This window comes from Embiotoca jacksoni, unplaced genomic scaffold (genome assembly GCF_022577435.1).
Source record: "Embiotoca jacksoni isolate LCO1_2020_lvr unplaced genomic scaffold, fEmbJac1.0.p SCAF_73, whole genome shotgun sequence".
NCBI lineage: Eukaryota > Metazoa > Chordata > Actinopteri > Embiotocidae > Embiotoca > Embiotoca jacksoni.
The window spans coordinates 480,037-503,328 of record NW_027185429.1 but is presented as its reverse complement, the minus strand read 5'-3'; the positions used below and the strand labels follow the sequence as shown (position 1 = coordinate 503,328).

General features: G+C 42.0%; 1 protein-coding gene across 1 annotated transcript; it reads left to right on the top strand.

Moving 5' to 3' along the window:
• The first annotated feature begins 573 nt into the window (after window positions 1-573).
• On the top strand, window positions 574-20,398 carry cd109 (CD109 molecule). Its single transcript, XM_069177486.1, has 32 exons — window positions 574-638; window positions 1,010-1,176; window positions 1,972-2,297; window positions 5,363-5,488; window positions 5,913-5,952; window positions 6,036-6,117; window positions 6,212-6,305; window positions 6,850-6,985; window positions 7,194-7,300; window positions 7,474-7,746; window positions 8,446-8,547; window positions 8,744-8,806; window positions 8,886-9,059; window positions 9,527-9,679; window positions 10,594-10,686; window positions 11,194-11,263; window positions 11,363-11,480; window positions 11,819-11,936; window positions 12,032-12,145; window positions 13,101-13,319; window positions 13,573-13,714; window positions 14,042-14,218; window positions 14,977-15,058; window positions 15,178-15,406; window positions 15,524-15,695; window positions 15,799-15,989; window positions 17,304-17,459; window positions 18,169-18,234; window positions 18,505-18,641; window positions 18,856-19,012; window positions 19,591-19,693; window positions 20,096-20,398. The coding sequence occupies exons 1-32, from the start codon at window positions 574-576 to the stop codon at window positions 20,293-20,295; spliced, it is 4,452 nt and encodes a 1,483-aa protein (XP_069033587.1). The 3' UTR covers window positions 20,296-20,398.
• The last annotated feature ends 2,894 nt before the right edge of the window (window positions 20,399-23,292 follow it).

Genomic DNA, 23,292 nt, shown 5'->3' with positions numbered 1-23,292 from the left:
TGTTATTTTCTCAAAACAGATTAATTTTTGTAATAGTAAATTAAAAAACCTCTAACAACCATGCCAGCCTAATTAATCCTTGCTGCTGAAATAAGGAGCAGCAACTATTATTAAAAATAATAAAAATGACCTGGAAATCTACGGAGTCCCGCAAATTAAACTTATTGACATAAATGTTTTTGGTCAATTGTAGTTGATCAAATGTCATAATCATGATTAAAATCCACCCATACTTCTAATTCTAATACTTCTGAGTATTTAAACAACAAAGGAGGCATTTATCAGTCACAGGAGCTTTTCCACTGCGCCGAGTACTTTTTACTACTTTATGTACATTTACCTGTTTATACTTGTGTACTTTTACTTGAAACTGAATCAGTGCAGCAACACCCAGAAATGAAGCCTCCCTGTGGGGGATTCAGGTAAACTGACACTGCTTCAGCTCGTCAGGTGATACTGAGTGAGGAGGGGGAGGGGGTGGGGGCGGGGGTGTGGTCACTGTCTGCAGGTATGAAGGCGGCCGCTGACATCACCGGCCTCCAGCACCGAGTGAAGCCCCGTTGAGCGAGGTTCATGGAGCGTCTCCAGATGTGGGGCATCTTCGGCCTCGCCGTTCTCGCCGCCGCCCAGACGAACAGGTAAACGTACAGGTGGACTCACCGGGACGCTTTAAAGGGCCCGTCAGGGGTTTATCTGCTGCTTCTATCAGCTCAGTTCATCTTTTAAAAATGAAAGTTAAACATGTTTGAGGTAGAAAAAAACTAAAAGCAATGACGTATTTAATAAAAAGTATTAACTAGCTAGTAGTTTAAATTAGTTCCACATTATTTTTGTTCATAAATATACTTTACACAGTTTATTCATGCCATTATTCCATTTGTTTATATTAAATATTGAACACTTTGGGACTCCGTACAACTGCTTAAACAACAGATTTCCCTTTTATTTCCATGAGAAAATGTTTTTTTTGAATTTAATATAATTCCTGACAGTACGTTTGGTTCCTCAGGTCTGACCCGCCGCCCTCCTACCTGCTGCTGGCTCCCAGAGCGCTGCGACCCGGCATCCCGACATCCATATCGGTCACCATCCTGACCGCCTCCACTGTCACTGTGTCTGCTCACATCGTTGACAGCAACCGGACGCTGGCCTCGTCCTCTGCGACCGTTGAAGGAGGTACAGCATCATGTGATCACCGTCGACCAAACCGAAGGATCGACTTCTTTACACAGATTCAACATCACTTTTAAATTCTGTCTTTTAAAGGTTCGACCGAACTGCTGACTTTACCACCAGTAAGTATGACACAATTCTCTATTTGAGAAGTTTGCACAACGATTAAGTGTATTAATAGATTAAAAAAACAATGAATTTATTGTGAAAAATATTGGCAGTGTAGTTTATTTTGAAACAGCCTCACAGGAAGTGATTGATAGACCAGAAATTGATGTCATTTTCTGCAAAATGTTGTAATATTCCTTTAAAGGAGGTTGATCAGCACCATCTCAGGTGGTTTCAGTCATGTGACTCTTTGGGGGTCGAAACATCAACTGTGTTTGTATTCCTTCAAACTCTTGTTCCTTGTGTACGCCCACACTTTTCATGACAAAACACAGTCCAGAGTTTAGAAGCATTAATTCACTCACCTGTAGTTTACCTCCAGAAACAAGTTCAAAAGTCTGCTGTCTTTACAGGATGATATTTATCATTTTACATGACGTTCTCCTCTGAACACGTGTTTTCTAGTTACAGTTGTTGTGTGTCTGTATTGTTGTTTAAATTGTCGTCTGTCAGTTTCCTGCTAAATGAAACCAGAACGAACAGCAGCTGTGTGTTTGTGAAGCAGAGCAGGGAGGGGAAGCGTAAACCGATACGACGGGTTCAAACTCCCAGATGTTGAGCAAATTCACAGTCGGGTCGTCTCATCTGGACTTCGGCCCGGCGCTCGCTCGGCCGTGGTTTCTGTTACAGACTCCGGAGGAGCTTTAAAATCCTCCTGGAGCGCCTTCAGAAATCAGTGTTTATTTATATCGTTATCTTTACGTGTTGCTCTCCTGCAGGTCGACGAGGGCCAGTCCACCTACAGGCACCCCTACCGCCTGGAGGTCAAAGGTCACGTAGGCAGCGTGCAGGTTTTCTCAAACTCCACTCAGCTGCACTTCGACCTCAAAGCCTTCGCCACCTTCATCCAGACCGACCGAGCGGCGTACCTGCCGGGGCAGGTGGTGAAGATCCGAGCAGTGTCGGTGCTCCCCGACGGGGCGCCGAACGGCAGCCCGGTGGATGTCGTCATCAGAGTCAGTCTGTCTATTATACATATTACAGATATAGATATTATACATATTACAGATATAGATATTATACATATTACAGATATAGATATTATACATATTACAGATATAGATATTATACATATTATAGATATAGATATTATACACATTACAGATACAGATATTATAGATACAGATATTACACATATTACAGATATAGATATTATACATATTATAGATATAGATATCACACATATTACAGATATAGATATTATACATAGTACAGATATAGATATTATACATATTATAGATATAGATATTACACATATTACAGATATAGATATTACAGATATAGATATTATACATATTATAGATATAGATATTACACATATTATAGATATAACACATATTAGAGATACAGATATTACACATATTACAGATATAGATATTACACATATTACAGATATAGATATTACAGATATAGATATTACACATATTATAGATATAGATATTACACATATTACAGATACAGATATTATAGATACAGATATTACACATATTACAGATATAGATATTATACATATTATAGATATAGATATCACACATATTACAGATATAGATATTATACATATTATAGATATAGATATTACACATATTATAGATATAACACATATTAGAGATACAGATATTATACATATTACAGATACAGATATTACACATATAGATATTATACATAGTACAGATATAGATATTATACATATTACAGATACAGATATTATACATATTACAGATATATATATTATACATATTACAGATATAGATATTACACATATAGATATTACACATATTACAGATATAGATATTATATATATTACAAATACAGATATTATGCATATTACAGATATAGATATTATACATATTACAAATATAGAAATTATGCAAATTACAGATATAGATATTATACATATTACAGATATAGATATTATACATATTATAGATATAGATATTATACATATTACAAATATAGAAATTATACAAATTACAGATATAGATATTATACATATTACAGATATAGATATTATACATATTATAGATATAGATATTATACATATTACAAATATAGAAATTATACAAATTACAGATATAGATATTATACATATTATAGATATAGATATTACACATATAGATATTATACATATTATAGATATAGATATTATACATATTACAGATATAGATATTACACATAGTACAGATATAGATATTACACATAGTACAGATATAGATATTACACATATTACAGATACAGATATTATACATATTACAGATACAGATATTATACATATTACAGATATAGATATTACACATATTACAGATATAGATATTACACATATTATAGATATAGATATTACACATATTAGAGATACAGATATTACACATATTACAGATATAGATATTACACATATTACAGCTATAGATATTATACATATTATAGATATAGATATTATACATATTACAGATATAGATATTACACATAGTACAGATATATATATATATTATACATATTACAGATATAGATATTACACATATTACAGATATAGATATTATATATATTACAAATACAGATATTATGCATATTACAGATATAGATGTTATACATATTACAAATATAGAAATTATACAAATTACAGATATAGATATTATACATATTACAGATATGGATATTATACATATTATAGATATAGATATTATACATATTACAAATATAGAAATTATACAAATTACAGATATAGATATTATACATATTACAGATATAAATATTATAAATATTATAGATATGACATTTTCAGAACACGCATACCTTCAATAACCAGACATCATCAATATAAATCAATCCATCCATAAATAAATCCTCTGAAACACCCTTTTCCTCTTATATTTTTACTGTAATTTTCCATTTCATCAAACAATGCGGGCCACAGTAAAATTTCATCTCATTATGAATTAATTACATCATTGTTTATTTAATAATGTTCTTTTTTGAAAGTCAGTTTTATTTTTCTTAATGCAAAGTTGATGTCACAATCTCACTTTTTAATTTGTATGGAGACCTATGACAACAAATAAAAGTAAATACCTTCAAATACTTAAATACAAATATTCAAAACCATGAGAAAAAAGAAAAAACAATGAGAAAAAGAATTGAGATACATTTTAATTATTATTTATTTATTACATTTCTCTTTTATTACGTATATTATGTTTATCATCCATCCATTTTCTGCTGCTCATCCAGGGGCGGGTCACAGTTTATTATTTATTACAGTTATATTTATGACAAAAAAAACTTTACAGAAAAAACATGAATTTCACATGTGGAAAAACTTGTGACCACGTGATTGTGCACATGTGAAACATGCATTTTCGGAAACGTGGGTTTCGGAACATTTCCACGGTGTAATGTGTGAACCTCTGCAGATTCCCATGTGAAAACCTATTTTCCAGATGTTATCATACATAACAACAAGTGATAAACATGTTTCATACATGTGGAAAAAATCATGGGGAACTTTTTTTTTCTTCTTGCATTTTCCAAATGAATAAATTCAAAGTTAAAAAAGTCTTTTCTTTCCAAAACAACATAATAATGTTTTATTTTTTGTAAATTCGTCAAAGTAATCGGTATTGTCATTTGTATTTGATCCAAGTTCTGACTTTATGTGGAGTTTATTATGAAATAAACCCGATTGAACTGAATTTCAGTGTCCAACATTAGTTTTGTGAGGTTATTCCGAGAAACGATGAACCAAAGTTGTGTCTGCTGTTCGTCTCGGATATTTTTCTTCTGCATCCTGATTGCATTACTGAAAGAAAGTTTCTGTTTCCAATTCTTAGATACGTGTTATCATTAGAGTTTATGCCGAGCTCTGTTTTCAACACAGCGTTTGATGCGTATTTTATGAAGTGAGTCACCAGCATCTCCAGGAACTGTGGGCTTAATCAGTGTCTTGTGTTGAACATCAGAAACAGGTGTTCTTTTACGACACCTCAACAATATTTAAGCTACAAACTGATCAGAGTTTAATTTGGTCCAGGACCCGAGGGGGAACCTGCTGCGGCAGTGGCTGGCAGCGGAGGACGTCCTGGGTGTCGTGTCCAAAGAGTTCGAGCTGTCTGAAAACCCTCCTCTGGGTCAATGGACCATCGTCACTACAGTCAGTGTAAGTCTGCTACCAGAGAACCTCACTGAACCTGAACCAACCCACCTCTGCTGGTCTTATATGAAACTGCAGAGAAACTTTGGTGGAAGTGCAATGAACTTTTATTAATGTGATTCTTTTCAAAACAAAGCGCAAGATTAAATTCCATGTTAAGATAAAGATGTTTTTCTGTCTCGCTGAATGAAGCTCAATGTTCTGGAAAGTATGTGAGCGATAACGGTCACGACGCAAACAGTCGTAGACGCTGTTCAGAAGCAGGTAGATCGCCGGTCTTAGTCAGTAATCTGCTAGAAACTGATGCTGATGTGAGGCTTATTACATACCAATTATTAAATGTATCATCCTCACCACGAGTGGGGCAGCAAAATGAAAGGAGAGGTCTTGTTGTTTGAACCAGAAGGGTTTAATCTTCTGTGTTTCACAGGGCGTTTCAAGTGTGAAGTATTTCAGAGTGGCTCATTATGGTACGTATGTTACATGATAAAACATCCGACTTTTTACATGAAGAAAACACAAATCCATGCGTTGTGCGTTTGTGTGGTTGCAGTGCTGCCGAAGTTTGAGGTTGTGATAAAAGCTCCGGACGTCATTTATCACGAGGACATTCTGGAGGGCTTCGTCACAGCCAAGTGAGACCTTCATTTCAACCAGATTGTGTATCAATGATTTATCTTTCTGAATAAATGTGGGAATTATTCAGGATGATTGTGTTTTTATCCTCAGGTACACGTACGGCAAGCCTGTTCAGGGACACATGAATATAACGTTCATTCATCATTTTCATGGTATTGACGAGGCTTACTATGAAGACAGAGAGGTCTGTAATTCAGTTTATTCATAATACATTTATATTTCTTTGGTTTCAAATTGAGCTTATCCTCCACTCACATTAGCGTTGCATATTGCATAGTTCCACAAACCTGGAAATTATTATTAAATTATGAAGATAAAGTGCATTAAAGTCTTGGGTTATAATTCACCATAAAAATTACAACCAAGGAATTATTTATTTGAACACTGTGCCCTTTGTTTAAAAGGATTCATTCAAATGCAAAGCCGTGTATCACCTGCATAGAGGCGGAACAAAATCCCATGTTTACAGATTTGTTTTAACTGGAAGCAAACTGACACTTAAATATGATATCAAGAGCAGAAAGTTCAGCTGGTTAACATTAAAGTCATTTATCAAGTAAAACAACAAAATAATTGCTCACTGCAGGATCTCAAAGTACAGGATTTACCTCTTTTTCATCAATACAAATAGAATCGTTTTTGGAATTTGGACTGTTTCACACTTTTTAAGCTCAAAATCACATTCAACAGGTTAACTGATGATGAAAAGTCTCCTTATTTCTGTTTAGATCGACGGCACTGAAGGCTTCATGTTCTACGTTCCCGACTTCCATTCACGAAACAAAAGATCAACAAAAATGATCTTCTACGAGGGAAACATGGAGTCTGTAACAGTTGTTGTCCATGTAACTGAACACCTGACAGGTAATTACACAGGTCACTCATATAGATCACAACTCTTTAACACTGACTGTGATATTTATTTTCACTTTTACAATATTAGTCAGCCTTTTGCTTTGTACTGTTATGTTTTGTAGGAAAATTTTAGTCAGTCAACAGTCATTTTGAAATTTAGTCAGATATTACTCACATTGTGTCTTCTTGACTATTGTCAATGGTTCTCCTCTTTCAGGTTTCACATATAACAGTACGGCGAAGGTGTCTTTGACAACAACCAGATATAAAGTCTATTTTGAAAGTTATCCCAAAATACTGAGGCCCCTAAAGTTCACAGTCTGGGTAATAAAAGCAAACATTTTGTATAGATTCAACAACTACTCTGTTTATAATTCTAATTTTTTTTTTTTTTTTTTTTTTTTTTTTTTTTTTTTTTTTAGCACATTCTGTAACATACGTAACATACATATTCATTTAAAAACCGCAGAAGGTAAATAATTTTCTTGATTTTGTAGGTAAAAATATGTAAATACAATGATCAGCCATTGTCCCCTGAGGATCGACAAAATATGGTTGAAGTGTCAGTGGTGCAGCAGCAGCGAAGTCCGTGGGGTTGGATCATAGACAAGTTGGAAAAAGACTCCACATCAAACATTTCAGGTCCTTCAGGATTACGTCCGCAGAAGGAGGAGATGCCACCCGAAGACATGGAGCTTCCTGTCCCTGCAGACGGACTCATACCGCTCCACGTTGTGGTCATGAATGACACACAAGTAGTCACTATTGATGTAAGTTACAGAACAATATCTTTATAGTGTAAAAAAATACAAATATAGTAGACTTTAAAATGGCAGTTTGTAGAATGAAATGACAAGATTTGTTTGTGTGATTTTTAAGCACTGTCGATAAATCATTGAAAAAAGGTGTGAAAACACTGTAATTAAAAGAAAAATTAATATTCCTTTAGGTTCAAATTGAGCTTATCTTCCAATAATATTCGCTTGTATTTCATTTATATCAAATTGCAAGATGCCATGAAGCCAGAAATTATGAGTAAATTATGGACTCAAATAATTTTAAATCCCACTTTCATTGACATTTGATGGTACATTTTCTGTGGTATTTCCTTTTCACAGTAATGGCAAAGTGCATTAAAGTCTTGGGTTCTGATGCACATTACAACCAAGGAATTAATCATTTGAACACAGTTCTCTTTTTTTGATAGGATTATCTGAAATGTAACGCGGTATATCGTCTGCATAGAGGGGGAGCAAAATCCCATGTTTACAGAATTTGTGAGCCAACTAGAAGCTGATCAAGATGTTTAATGATTGATTAAGATTGTTTTTATCAAACCCCATCCATTTTCAATCTGTTGTTTATCATATGTTGCAGATGCCAAAAGAAAATATTGTCCAGTGTCATTTAGCACCAGGAGAGAAAAAGTACTGCGAGACTTTTCTTTTTTTTTTTGCTTTTGCTTTCAGGTCTCCTTTGACGACAGTCACAACACTCTGCAGCTCTACAGAAGCTACACATCACGCAGTCAGACCTACCTGCAGATCCAGAAACCCTCCAGACCCCCGGAGGTAAAACCAGAGGAACATAAGGAACGAAGTTTATCGTTATATATTTGTCAGAATTACAGAAATACTGTTGGTTGAGAGGATAAACACTTTCAAAAAAGATGCAAAAGAACTTACCGACATGATTTAAAAAAAAACATAAACCTGTTGATATTTTGCCTTTGGTGAAATGAAATATCTAAATGTTCCCTTCCTTCAGGTTGGTTCGCCCCTCATGCTGCACATTGAGAGGAATTTCCCAATGACTGAATTTCACTACATGGTAAGAAACCCATGATAATACCCAATTTCTGTTTAATCATCTGTTGAAAGGCCTCATGTCTGACGTGCTGTGTGTTCAGGTGAAGTCCAGAGGTCAGGTGGTTTCTGCTGGGAGAAGCTCTGGTGATCTGACCCTGGTCCCAGGGGTCTCCTGGGCTCCTCTGGCCTCCGTCGTCGTTTACTGTGTGCATCCCGACGGAGAGGTCGTCAACGATGTGATCCAGCTGCCCGTTACCCAAGTTTTACAAAACCAGGTGATCTGTTATTACCTCGGTTAAATAAAAGTACAAAATAATATCTTCGATGGCAGCGCAGTGTGATTTAGGAGTTTGATGTTATCAAGAAGGAAAAACCAGAGAACAAAAAGTTAAACTTTACCTGAACAACCTCGTCCATTTGTCTAATCTGTGAGCCAGTGACACGTCTTTGAAATCTGTGGAAAAGGAGGGATTTAGTTATCCTGGTTTTGCCTGTCACATCTTCAGTCTTCACCGTCATTATAGTCTAGAAACTCAATAAATTACAAAATGACCATCAGCACACTTAACAGAGGGCCTGGATTTAGAGATTGAGATCATAAAAATGTTGTATTTCTGGAGAGAACTTCAAACCTGAATGGGAGTCAGTTGGAGCGAGCATCTAGAAACGACACTCCAACATCCGTCAGCCTGATTCTTCGTAGTCATTACTTATATGTGACCGACCGGCCTGTGATTGGCAGGTGTCTCTGAGCTGGAGCGACGTGTTGAGACGCCCAGCTGACGAGGTCACCCTCAGGGTCACGGTGGCGGAGCCCCGCTCGCTGGTCGGCATCCTGGTGGTCGACAAGGCGACGCAGTGGGCAGGATCGCACAACGACATCACCAAGGAGACGGTGAGCACAACCTCACTATTCTCTGTCACCTGACTGCACCGCAGGCCTGTCAACCAAACAGACACGCCCCCAAACGTGCCGCTCTTTGTGGCCTAATATCTAATTAATGGCGGGATTATTTTCAGATGGACCGAAAGAAAACTAATAGCAAGTGGGCAACGACAAAAAATAATATGAATATTAAAGCTCAAAATGACACGAAAACAGTGAAGTAATATAATTTTATTATTGGTAAACAACATGCATTAAAGATTACAACATAAACAATTCAATTACATGAGAAAAGATTAAATCTGTTGCAGCAGCGTTTCTCCATACTCCAACTACGGAAGGTCAAGAGGACCAGAAATAAACAAATAATTGAAAATAATGAATAACGTCCCCTTTATTGCAGTTTTTTGCAATTTTTTTTATAAACAGAAGAATATCATGATTTTATCAGCAGATTTACTGTTTCTTAGATATTTTTTCCTTAAAGGAAGATGAGCTCAATTTATCTTAAAAAATGGTAAAATTGTCTTTATATGTTTCAGAAGTTAACTGAAAGATCAGTTTTTAATGAAGCCCATTATTTGTGTCTTTATTATTGATGTCAGCTCGCTGTGACTTCAGTCACCTGCTTCCTGTTTTTCACCGACCGTTGTCGGTCATTTAACCTCGCTGTGTTGTTTACAACAGTCCGCTCTGGGATCCGTGAACGCCACGACTCCCCCGAGTCCTCTCTGATACATCCAAACATTTCCTGGTGTCTCATCATCCCTGCGGTGAAACCCGAGCCGCCTCCACGCCTCGGTATCAGTGCGACTGTTTCATCTCGGAGCGGTCGGACTGGTTTCTAGACAAAGAGTTTTGTGCCGCTGTTTGTTGTGTTGTAACAGTAGCAGCTGCTGAGATTGACGGTGTTGCTTTCACAGGTGATGGAGTGGATGGGGGAGAAGTTTGGCGGTTCGGTCGGCGACGCCTACGCCGACATGCTGAAGATGGGAGATCCGTACTCCGTCTTCAAGGTTGGCCTCCGTCACATCTGTTCCTTCCACCATTAACGTCCTGTTTGCTCCGGAAGAACAGCATCCGGTTGTTACTATTAGTTATTATATTTACCTTTAATCAGCTGTGTTTACATTTCTTGCCATTTCAGGTACATTAAAATATATTCTGTCCTTGTGGACTCGATTAACCCCTTTAACCTGGAGGTTCTTGTACCGGGAACGAGCTGCAACTGATAGCTTTTATAACAGGTTCAGTAACATGAGTGTCACTGACTCTTTGCTGAAAGTCATTTATTTACTCTCTTATTCACAGTTTGGATTGAAGAAAAAACGTCAGATTTGATAAATTTGACACAATATTTTAGACGTCTACATCTGATGTCAAATCAACAAACATTCTCTCTCAGTTCTGACTGGAATCATTCTTGTATATGAATCAGCTTCCTGTTGAAGTGACTATTAAAAACTACAGAAGTGATTATTGAACCGATAAATGTGCAGTGAAATGTGTGTTGTTTTGTGCAGACATGTGATCTCGTTGTGTTGACTGACGCCAGTTTAAACAAGATGAAGCATCCGCCGGAGCCTGAATTTCGTAAGTCTCAAACAACAGCCTGCTTTTCACGGTCACTGAACTGTTATTGGTGTTGTGACCACGCAATGCTAATGCAGCTGACGCTCTTCATCTCAACAGCAGGGGAGGAAATGTTTACCCTGCAAGACACCGACAGTCTGGACATGGAGGAAAAACGGGAGCCACACGAGCGCTGGAACTTTCCAGAGACGTGGATCTGGATGAACGTCGACATGGGGTGAAGCACCGCCAACATCACGCTGTAAAACACATTCAAAAGACAACTTAAGAAGGAAGAAGAAGCGCACAGACTGAAATACAGCAGGAAGGGAAAGACAACGAGGGACAGGTGAAATCAACCAGGGGGCGGGCCCAACAATCATACAAAAGAAAAGGAAGTGAAAAAAGATATTTCAAAATCAAACAGGAAGCACAAAACCCCGACCGACTTGAAGACTACGAACCAGAAAATAAGTCCGAACTAGAACAGATCGGGAAACTTAAACAACATCGCAAACATAAACATGATTTTGTTTTTGGGTAATTAAAAGTGACATTTTTACAGTTTTTTTGCAGTGATTCGAACACAACGGAGATCCTTCTGACTGTACCAGACAGCATCACCACCTGGACCGCCACGGCCTTCGTCATGTCTGAGACTCGGGGGCTGGGCGTCGTCGAGCAGCCGGCCGAGGTATTCACGTCCGTACAAAACGCTCTTCTACACTGCAGCGGGACTGTTTGTCGCGCTGTTTTCAGTAGCAGCGTCTCACGTGACCTTTCCTGCAGCTCACGGTGTTCCAGGACTTCTTCCTGTCCCTGAATCTCCCGGCCTACATCATCCGAGGAGAGGAGCTGGTGCTGGAGGTCGTCCTGTTCAACTACCTGCAGCAGCACCAGATGGTCAGTCCGCTCCACCTCACACAGAGCATGTTGAAAAAAAACTAAGATCCTACAGGTGAAGAGGTCATTTCAAACACGTGAGCTAAAACTGTTTGTTGTGTTAAAATCTCTCTGACAACCTGAAGTATTTGTTATTTCTTTATACTTTAATTTCAAATATTCAGAAAAATGCAGGTTGTAGTTTAATCACATTTTTATTTACGTAGCAACCGATGCTGCTAAATTGTGATTGGTGCAGCCGTGTTGAGGCACTGCTGCAACATACAACTGCAGCCAGAGAAGCATCGATGTGATCAGAAAACATCCCAGTTTGTACGTTCAGATTCAGATGAAGCAACCTCAGTGTTCTGGTGTGAACTGTGTTTCATGACCAGCTCACCTTTAACCTCACTGGGACTCTTTCAAACTTCCAACCCCATTAGCTGAGAAGTGATTTCTATCCTTTGGAAATGAAATACACAAAGACTTGAGCAGCAGCAGATCTGCGATCGCTGCAAGTGAAAGATGATCCACCGCTCTGATGTTAATCTGGAGTTTTAATAAAAAAGACATGCAGGTCAGCGTGAACGTAGAAGAATCAAAACATTAGTCTTCAGTACAAAATGTGGTCAAATAGTCTGAAGGATTTTTTTACAGAACAGTTCTTTTGTTGGGGACTAGTTCCAGCGGCGGATTTATCTACTTCAGTTTCAAAAATACACGAGAAAAGTATTATTTTTTGTTGAGATGTGTTGCAGGTGGGATGAATGTGGTTCACGGGGTGAGTGGAGTCGGGTTTCTTTAATCTAATGTGCCATCGGCGGTTTTAAAACTGCTGCGAGGAAAAACACATCTTTAACCTTTAAATCCTTCAGAGTAAAAGAGCTCCTTTAAGTGTGCCCTCTTTGTTTCCTGCTCTTTGTGTGGAGCTGAACGTGATCTGGGCGGACTCTCTCTCTCTGGCTTTTGTCATCAGGTCACCGTGATTGTCGCGCAGAGCGACACCTTTGAGTTCGTCTTCCCAGACAATGAGGCGCTGGCCACGCCCAGCGTTCGCCAGGTGTTGGTGGAGAGCGAGAGCGGCGCCACCGTGCTCGTTCCCATCAGGCCGCTGGTCCTCGGAGAGATCCCCGTCTCCGTGAAGGCCATGTCGGAGGCGGCGACAGACTTCGTCCGCACGACGCTGCTCGTCAAGGTGACAAAACAACACCGTCACGTAGAGAGTTCTCCACACGATATAAAACACTTGATAAGCAGCTGTGATTCAGATTTTATATTTGAATAAAAAGGCATCGACAGTGAGAGGTGAAGCTGTTAGATTGTGCTCATCAGTCGGGAAGCCGACCGTCTGCTGCTCCACTGTGAGAACTCTTGATCTTCCTTTCCCACAAAAACGCCTCACCAGGTTTGTTTGTGTCCTTTTTGTTTGTATTTTGTGGATCCTGCAGGCCGAAGGACTCGAGCAGTCTTTCTCCTCCTCGCTGCTGCTGGAGCTCTCCCCGCCGCACTGGAGCCTCTCTGGAAACGTCACGTTCTCCTTCCCTCCAGATGTTGTGAGGGGCAGCGAGAGGGCTTCGGTGATGGCCGTCGGTATGTAAACACGCCGAGGAGAAAACAAGAAACTCGAGTCCTGGACCTGCCGGGAAACAGATTGCCTTCAGGTCCCAGGCTGATTCCTGGTAAACAACACATCAGGAGTAAATTATTCCTGACTAACAATAAGATTTACTGAGTGTGCAGTAAACACAGCTCTTCACCCGTCTCATTCCTCATTTTAATTAAAATCTTAATTTAAACGACCGCTATGACTCATTAACTTCACCAACTCATTATTTTCCTCAGTAAAAAATTCCTCATCTCTCCACCGTCGTTTCTCACAGCATCTAATGGTTTTGTCTGGTTTCCATGGTGACGAAGGCGACATCCTCGGCCCGTCCATCGGCGGCCTGGACTCTCTGATCCAGATGCCTCGCGGCTGCGGGGAACAGAACATGATCAACTTCGCACCGAACATCTACGTCCTGCAGTACCTGAATGCCACCGGGCAGGCGGACCAGGACACGAGCGCACGGGCCACCGGCTTCATGATGAAAGGTGGAGCGGCACGCCATGTTTCTACACCCCATCAATTACAGCACATTTACAAAATGTCTGTCTAGTATGAACGCCGTGAAACGCCAAACCTCAAAATTATTTGCAAAAAATTCAAACTATTAAAAATAATTAAAAGGAAAATCAGCAAATCTTCAGATTTAAGAAGCTGTGATCATGAAATTTGGGGTATTTTTGAGTGAAAAGTAACTTAAATATGATCAACATAGCTGCAAATAAACTTCCCTTCAATTGTTTACTTGTATTTACTGTTGGCTAATTTAATTTGTAACTACAAAGCATCATATTTTACAAACTCCTCGTTTCACATGCAAAAATCTGAATTTGGAAAGTAAGTGCGGCTGTTGCATTAATTTATCGGAGTAAAAATGATATAAAATCATTAACAGATTCGGAGAACCTGGAGAATTCAGGCCCTCAGGCAGCACTGCTTTAGAAATCCTGTAGTGGAAATCACCGCATGGGCTCAGGAACACTTGTGAAAACCATCGTCTGTGAACACAGTTCATCGCTGCGTCCACAAATGATGTTAAAACTCTCCAAAGAAGAAACCAGATAGAAACATGATCCAGAAACACCGCCGCCTTCTCTGGACCGAGATCATTGAAGATGGACCGAGTAATTCCATATTTGACCGTCATCAAGAGTACGAGACTTGATTCCAACAAGTTCTTGTAACACGCTGATTTATTTTGTTTGAAAGATTTTGTTTTGACGTCCTCGTCTGTCCTTCTCACCAGGTTACGAGCGCGAGTTGTCCTATCAGAGGGCAGACGGCTCCTTCAGCGCCTTCGGGGACCAGGACTCATCTGGAAGCACCTGGTATGTTACACACACACACACACACACACACACACACACACACACACACACACACACACACACACACACACACACACACACACACACACACACTGATGGGAGGAACCGTGTGTTTGCAGGCTGTCTGCCTTCGTGCTCAGGTGCTTCCTGCAGGCGCGGCCGTTCATCAGCATCGACCACCACGTGCTGCAGGCCGCGGCCGGCTGGATCGGATTCCAGCAGGCGGCCGACGGGCGTTTCCAGGAAGCCGGCCGGGTCATCCACACCGAGCTCCAAGGAGGCCTGGACGGGCCCGTCTCCCTCACGGCGTACGTCCTCATCGCTCTGCTGGAGGACGAGCACATCCGGGTGAGATGATCCGTTCTGTTGTGTCCACAGGGATCAATAACGATCGATGTCTGTAGCGACAGCTGGAAGAACTCCTGCGTTCCTGTTGTCTCTGCTGCCCTGCTTTCTGTCTGCCAGGCTCAGTATGCGAGCCAGGTGTCTGCAGCCCTCATGTACCTGGAGACCCGCCTGGCTCTGGGCGTCTCCAGCGACTACAGCCTCAGCCTGCTCACCTACGCTCTGGCTGTGGCCGGGAGCTCCAGCGCCACCGCGGCGCTCAGCGATCTGATTGGACGAGCTGAGATTCAAGGTATCGGACGAGCTGAGATTCTTTAAAACAATAAATAAAACTCTTCCTTTCCGTCTCGGAGTCGCCGTCCTCACCGCTCTCGTCTTTGCTCCTCCGTGAGCAGACGGCGTGCCCATGTGGTCGTCCCCGGACGCTGGCCTGTCGTCGTCGTGGCAACCTCGCTCTGCAGACATGGAGATGGCGGCCTACGTGCTGCTGTCTCAGCACCGGCTGGGTCGGACCTCAGAGGGGCTCGACCTCATGAAGTGGCTCAGCCGGCAGAGGAACCACAACGGAGGATTTGGAAGCACTCAGGTCAGATTTTAAAAGTCTAAACGGACACATCAGGGTGAGAAAAGTGTGAGAATAAATAATGTGTGAAGGTCTCATGTTCACGTTCGGTGACAGCTACATTCGGTTCGGTAATATATTAATATTCAATAAATTGATGATAGTTAATAGATTTTGAAGCTAAAGACACAAACGAGGAGGGATGAAGCTTTAAAAGCACTAAAATCAGCGATAAATATTTCCTTTTACAGAGTGTGTGTCTGAAGCCTGATGAATCTTATTCCTCTCGTTGCTCCAAATATGTTCCTTGATTTCCCTGAATTATGACCCACAGAACCACGAGACACATTAATGGGAAACGGGTTGAAATAGGAAACGGTGGCAAAACCTTTTGAAGCTTCCTCTTCTTTTTTGTTGGTGCTTCATAGAAGGTGGAATCAAAGCGTTCAGAGAGTTCCTGAACGCAGCACGGAGATGCACACGGAGCAGCAGGAAGCAGCGACCTTCATCAGGACGTATTCAGAGTTCATCATCATCACTGAGTTCAACACGTTAACGTGACCGCTGGTACGTGAACATTAGTGATGTCACCATGGAAACCTGAAACTGGAGCAGAGAAACAGCAGATTTTAGGTCAAATGTTTGGGAGAACCGAAAATCTTCAACACGTCCACTAACAGCCGAGTGTTCCTGAGCCCATGCAGTGATTTCTAATACAGAATCGTGTGTCAAACTCGAAGTTGTCAACAGAGACCCTTAAAACGCTTCAGAAAGTCTACGGCGATGAAGCGACGAGCCGGCGAGGTGTTCTGATGACATCACGTTTCAAGAGGGGCGGAGCTTCACTGTCCACTGTTGATGAAGAGACGACGCTGAGTACTTCCTGATGAAGGTCGCTGCTTCCTGCTGCTCCGTGTGCATCACTGTGCTGCGTTCAGGAACTCTCTGAACTTTTTGATCGAAGACAAACAGTAAGTCGTCAAACTCAATTTGCGGTAACGACGAGACTTCTTCTCGACCGGCCAAACTGGATTCATGCAGAAACAGAAATCCCCGTCTGTCACTGAGCAGTAAAGTGTGGTTGTACTGAAGGTCACATCAGAGGGAGGCTGTGGTCGTCTGGGTATGTGGTGACTAAAGGGCTGTTCACTCCTCAGCACGCTCTCACAGGCACCAACACGTTGACAGATGGTCTGAATACAGTCAGTGGTTTCAAATACAGCACAACGAATGAAGAGCAAAGCTTCGTCTGGAAAAAAAGACACGCAGCTCCACTCGGCCGTAAACAGGAAGTTGAGCTGTAACGGAGGATGTTGACAGAGTCTGGTTTCCTCTCAGGACACCGTGGTGGCTCTGCAGGCCTTGTCCACGTTCGCCGCTCTCGGAGGGTCTTTGGACGTCGACCTCGCCGTCACGGTGAACGGCGACGCCTCGACCGCCGTCGCCTCCTTCCGCATGGACCGGGACAACTACCTGCTCCACCAGAGCCAGCAGGTACACCGAGACCGGCGCTGATCACAACCACCGGCTGACACATTATCTCAGTTTGTGGGAATGAGTCAGATATCTGCTGGTGATTAAAGACTGTCAACAACCAATGAGAGGTCACGGAGCGGTGAGGCAGGAAACTGTTCACTTCCAGTACGAACGCACTGACGCTCACGCAAATGACTGGACTCAAGATAAAGAGCAAAGTTACATTTTAATTCCATTTTTTTAAATATTTGTGTTGTTTTCGCAACTGAAATTTATCTTCATTCATATTTTTGTAAAATTTCATTCACGTTTTTCTCACATTCACGTCAAATATTTCTCAGTTGCAATTTAGTCTTCTTTCTTAGTTGCCTTTTAGTCTCATTTTCATCAGTCACATCTTGGTCTCATCTTCCTCGTGAGAATTTTAGTCCGTCAATCAATTGATTAATCCAATAATTACGTCCGCTCTAGATCACCGGTTGGTTTTTTGGTTGAAGGGGAAATAATGAAAGTTTGATGTGTAATGACGGTCAGTAGCTGCTTGGCTCCACCAGACTATTGCTCTCGGCGTCAGTTGTCTTTTGTGAAGTTATAGTCTGGAAACCTCATATCGACTCGTGTATTTACGCAGTGAAATTTGGTCTGGTAATACCGGGCTCGGTCAGTAGGGGTCCAAAAATACATTTTTGCCAGTAAGAAAACTGTAATTTTATTTTTCACGTTTCAGATTGCACCAAAAGACGAGCTGAACCTGCAGGTGACGGCAGAAGGTCGTGGATTCGTCCTGTTTCAGGTACCAGGATGGAAATATTCAAACTATGCTATGAACTTCTACGTATCACTGTACAACAGCGCCGCCCGCTGGTCAGTGATCACCAACTCCTGTTCAGTGTGTTCAGTTAGGATAAGAAAATAAGTGTTTAATCATCAAATCCACTGTTTTTAATTTTTTTTACAAATTCACTTTAAACCATTTAACCGGTTGTTATGTTTGAAGTATTAAGTAGAGGAATGTAAAAGAAGTCGTTTCCTTCTTTCCTGTGAACCTCCTCGTCTTCCTCAGCTGAACGTGTTCTACAACGTGAGGACGGAGGCCGTGATGAGGAGGAGACGTGACGCCGGCGAACACGAAGCGTTTCATCTCGACGTCCAGTTCTCTGAATCCGGAATAAACTCGGCGAATCTGCTCATCTGCAGCAGGTTTCATCACGACTCTTTACAAACTATAAAATATCATCAAAGACACAACAAGAGAAACACCGGATGTCAATTTGAGAAGAAAATAAAAAAATATACTACTTTATTTTCCGTTGATTTCTTTCCGTGTGTTTCTGCATCAGAGAGACTGAGATTCATTGATTGCACACGATAAATAAAACGTGTGTTCTAGTGTAACTGCTGGTCTGTTGTTCAGCCTGCGGGGGGGTCTGAGTCTGAACGCCACCGGGATGGTCATCGTGGAGGTGGAGCTGCTCAGCGGCTTCAGTCTGCTGCCGGACGGCCCCGAGACCAACGACATCCTGAAGAGGGTGGAGACACCGCCGGGGAAAGTCGTCCTGTACCTGGACTCTGTGAGTCAAACACACACACACACACACACACAGACACACACACACACACACACACAGACACACACACACACACACACACACACACAGACAGACAGACACACACACACACACACACACAGACAGACAGACAGACACACACACACACACACACACACACACACACACAGACACACAGACAGACAGACAGACAGACACACACACACACACACACACACACACACACACACACACACACACACAGACAGACAGACAGACACACACACACACACACACACACACACACACACACACACACACACACACACACACACACACACACACACACACAGACAGACAGACAGACAGACAGACAGACACACACAGACAGACAGACAGACAGACACACACACACACACACACACACAGACAGACACACACACACACACACACACACACACAGACACACACACACACACACACACAGACACACACACACACACACACACACACACACAGACACACACACACACACAGCCCTGAGTGACTGCTGTCCGTGTCTGCGGCCAACACGTGAACTGAAACCCGTCTTGTGTTTCCAGGTGACGATGCAGCGGAGGTGTGTGGAGCTCCCGCTGGTCACGGAGTATAAAGTCGGCAAAGTCCAGGAAGCAACTGTTCTCATCTACGATTACTACGAACCAAGTAAGACTGGATTGAACTTTTAAACCTTTAACCCGACAAAAGTAGGACTTCTGAAGATAAACGCAACAAATAGATAAATAAAAATGAGGCTGGAGGCTTTTTAAACATGCGAATGTTCATAGAGAAAATAAAGAGCTTGTTCACGAAGTCCCTGGAGACGAATATAAACTCGGGCTGTTTGCTGCAGCGGCCATGTTCACACTAAAGACACAGACTGGCAGATCAAACCGACAGGTTGTACCACTACCGACAGAAGGGGAGGAACCACCTGGTGGTGACGCTCGGCATTGCAGCTGTTACGAGTTCACCAGTCCGACGAAGAGGAATAATGAGGAAGAGTCTTACACAATGGAAGTGATTAGTATTGAACTCTGACCTCTGACCCTTGTCCCGCCCCTGCAGGGCGGAGGAAGGCGAGGTCGTACAGGTCGTGGAGGCTGAGCAGCCTGCCCACCTGCTCCTTCTGCGGCGACGACTGCCGTCGGTGCAAAGCGGTCGGATGGGACGACACCATCAGCATCATGTCGCGCTGCAGCCGCCACCTCCCGCTGACCGCCCTGCCGCCCGCTCTGCTCCTCCTCTTCATCATCTTCGGCTTGTAAATACGACCGAACGAAGACTAGTTCACCTGTAGACGTGTAAATGTCAGGTTCAACATAAAGTAAAATGTGTAGACTGACCACAAACATTAAATGTGACTGAAAACATTTTATTGTTGCAGACTTTTTATTTGATTTAGTAAAGATGGTTATAAAAACTTTGCGTCAAACAATCGAATACGTAGAATCACAAATTCACAAATTATTCAGAACTGAAGAACTTTCATCTCTCAATCATCGATACGGATGGTAAAATAATTGTTGTGATAACTTTACACGGTTGAAAATATAAATTATTCCAACTCCATAGACTCCCATTATTTACTCCCAAGTTTTCCATCAGTTCTCTCGGTGTTGTTAGCTAAAGTCACTCCTTCTTATTAGTTTTCTGGAGGTCCATCTGAAAATAATCCCTCATTCATTAGAAAAGAAGATTCAAGAAGACCTGTTTTTGGGGGCGTGTCTGTTTGATTGACAGGCCTGTGGTGCAGTCAGGTTACAGCTATCGGTGGGCGGGACGTAGTATCGTCAGGTTTCCGATCAGATCGGTCAGATCCACCTCTGGCTCCTCCCCCAGCTCGTCCAAATATGGTCACTTCCTGCTCCAAACCGGTCCGAACTAACAAAGATGGTGACGGACAGAATCTGAACTGGTGACGTCACTGCTGGCTGCTGATTGGTTGTTGCACTTATCCACCAACACGCAAAAACTTTTTGGACTTCTTCCATTGAGCTGCAGAAGAAGGAAAGAAGATGTTCCTGCAGGAAAAACATTTAGCACCAAGATGAACACGTAGAAAACGTATTTCCTCCCGTTAACCAGCTCCGATCGCTCTGTGACCGCTGGAGGTTTATTTCCAGCTGGAGATGGGAACAGTAGCCGACTCGCAGCTTTCCCTCGTCAGATTAATGAGCAACAAAAAACGAAACAGCACCAAACAATCTGTTTAAAGGATTTACTCTGCGGACGTAAACCGCCGCCGGCAGAGTCGCTTTAATCAAACTTTGACCGTGACGAGTCGAATGTCCAAACAGCAGCAGGAGCGGCCTCGAAGACCTCCCGTAAATCTGCATAATAAAGCAGGCATGCTGCGGCGGCACGATAAATCTCCACGACAATCAAATTGATGGAGACATAAACATTAACGACGACGCGTCTTCAGACTTCAAAGCTCCGGCGATGGTGGACAGCTTGAACTTTCCGGTGAAGAGAAGCGCCGACTGCAGCTGAGAATATTTGACCCACATGTGGACGTGAGAAGCAGGTGGGATCGATACAGCCGGCGTTTATCGTCCTCTGGCTTTTTATGGCCTCAGATGTTCTGCCTCATTACAGCTGACCTCCGCTTGACATGTTCAACGACCCGCAGCATCATTTATCAGAAGAAAAGCCAGCGATCTTTAGACTGTAACAGTACGAAGGAATGTTTGGACACGGAGGGAAACGGAACAAGCTGAACATCTGACAACCAGCATCAGCATCATCTGCTGCTTGTGTTCAAGTTGGTTTCAAAGCTGCAAGAAGTCATGTTTGATCACGACTCTACAGACACGAGGTGAGATCAAAACTTTCAGAGAGTTCCTGAACGCAGCACAGCGATGCACACGGAGCAGCAGGAAGCAGCGACCTTCATCAGGACGTATTCAGAGTTCATCATCATCACCGAGTTCAACACGTTAACGTGACCGCTGGTACGTGAACATTAGTGATGTCACCATGGAAACGTGAAACTGGAGCAGAGAAAAGACATTTTTGGGGAACAAAAAATCTTCAACACGTCCACTTACAGCTGAATGTTCCTGAGCCCATGCAGTGATTTCCACTACAGAATCACAGCTGTTATTAGAGCAGTGCTGCCTGAAGGCCCAAAGATCACATTCATCCAATTTTGGTGTCTGGCATTGTCCCTTGTATCCGATTTTGAAATCCTCAATCCTCATGTTGTCATGTTGGAGAAGCCTGTTGCCATGGCGACACAGTTCAGGTGGTTCGCAGCAAGTATTCCCCCTCAGACGCCTCAGAAGGTCCCAGTGGAACTTGGTGTTGACAGTCTGACTCTGGGGAACCAATTCACGGTGACACAAAGAAAGCCCAGCTGGTGTCTCCTGACCTGACGCCTTCATCGGTCTTGGACAGTGAAGCTCCGCCCCTCTTGAAACGTGATGTCATCAGAACACCTCGCCGGCTCATCGCTTCGTCGCCGTAGACTTTCTGAAGACTTTCAAGGGTCTCTGTTGATGATGTACAGAGTTTAACACACACAAAAAAACCCCATCTCCGATTCTGTTGTGGAAATCACTGCATGGGCTCAGGAACCCTGTGAACAAGCGTGTTTAAGATTTTCTGTTCCCCAAAAATTTGACCCATAATCTAATGTTTCTCTGCTTCAGTTTCAGATAAAAGAAAAAGTTGTATTCTTCTGAAATACAAAGAGTGAAAGCAACACAGTCTCTGTAAGAAAGAGAAAGTTCGGGTGAAAACCACCGAGCTCACCGCTTCAGCCTTCAGACAGTCCATCAGATCCCGTCGGAGTATAAACACGACCGCAGAGGCTAAATATTTCCTCCGAACATCATCTGTCAGCGCTGCACCACATGTTCGGTCAACATGCGCTGCAGACAGCTCTGCTCAGTCTCATCAAACAATGTAAGAACGTCACAATCACAGCTACCATATTTCAAGAGAGCGCTTCAGATGAAGGAGATGAGTCACTCGGACGTGCAGCTGCACACATCTGGCTTCGATCAGCAGCCGAGGCCGGAGAGCAGAGGTTGTTTCTACTGGACAGAAATCTGAGGATACGCTCACATCCTCCTCTCGGGAGGTTCAGGTCCCAATCACAGGACGTTTTATCTTCTCACTGATTGCCTGATAAATCTAAATCATATTAAACTCTCAATGCTTCAACAAAAACCCTCAAACTTACATTAAACTCTCCTTAATTCATGTCAAGCCCCTTTGAATTAGTTTCACATCCTCTTTAAACTACTCGTCACTGT

What these genes read in the sequence shown, in the direction of transcription:
- cd109 (XM_069177486.1), top strand. Translation starts at nt 574, where the DNA reads ATGGAGCGTCTCCAGATGTGGGGCATCTTCGGCCTCGCCGTTCTCGCC. An exon ending in CACAAGTAGTCACTATTGAT is followed by an intron (nt 7,747 to 8,445) that starts GTAAGTTACAGA and finishes TTTTGCTTTCAG; the next exon opens with GTCTCCTTTGACGACAGTCA. An exon ending in GCACGACGCTGCTCGTCAAG is followed by an intron (nt 13,320 to 13,572) that starts GTGACAAAACAA and finishes TGGATCCTGCAG; the next exon opens with GCCGAAGGACTCGAGCAGTC.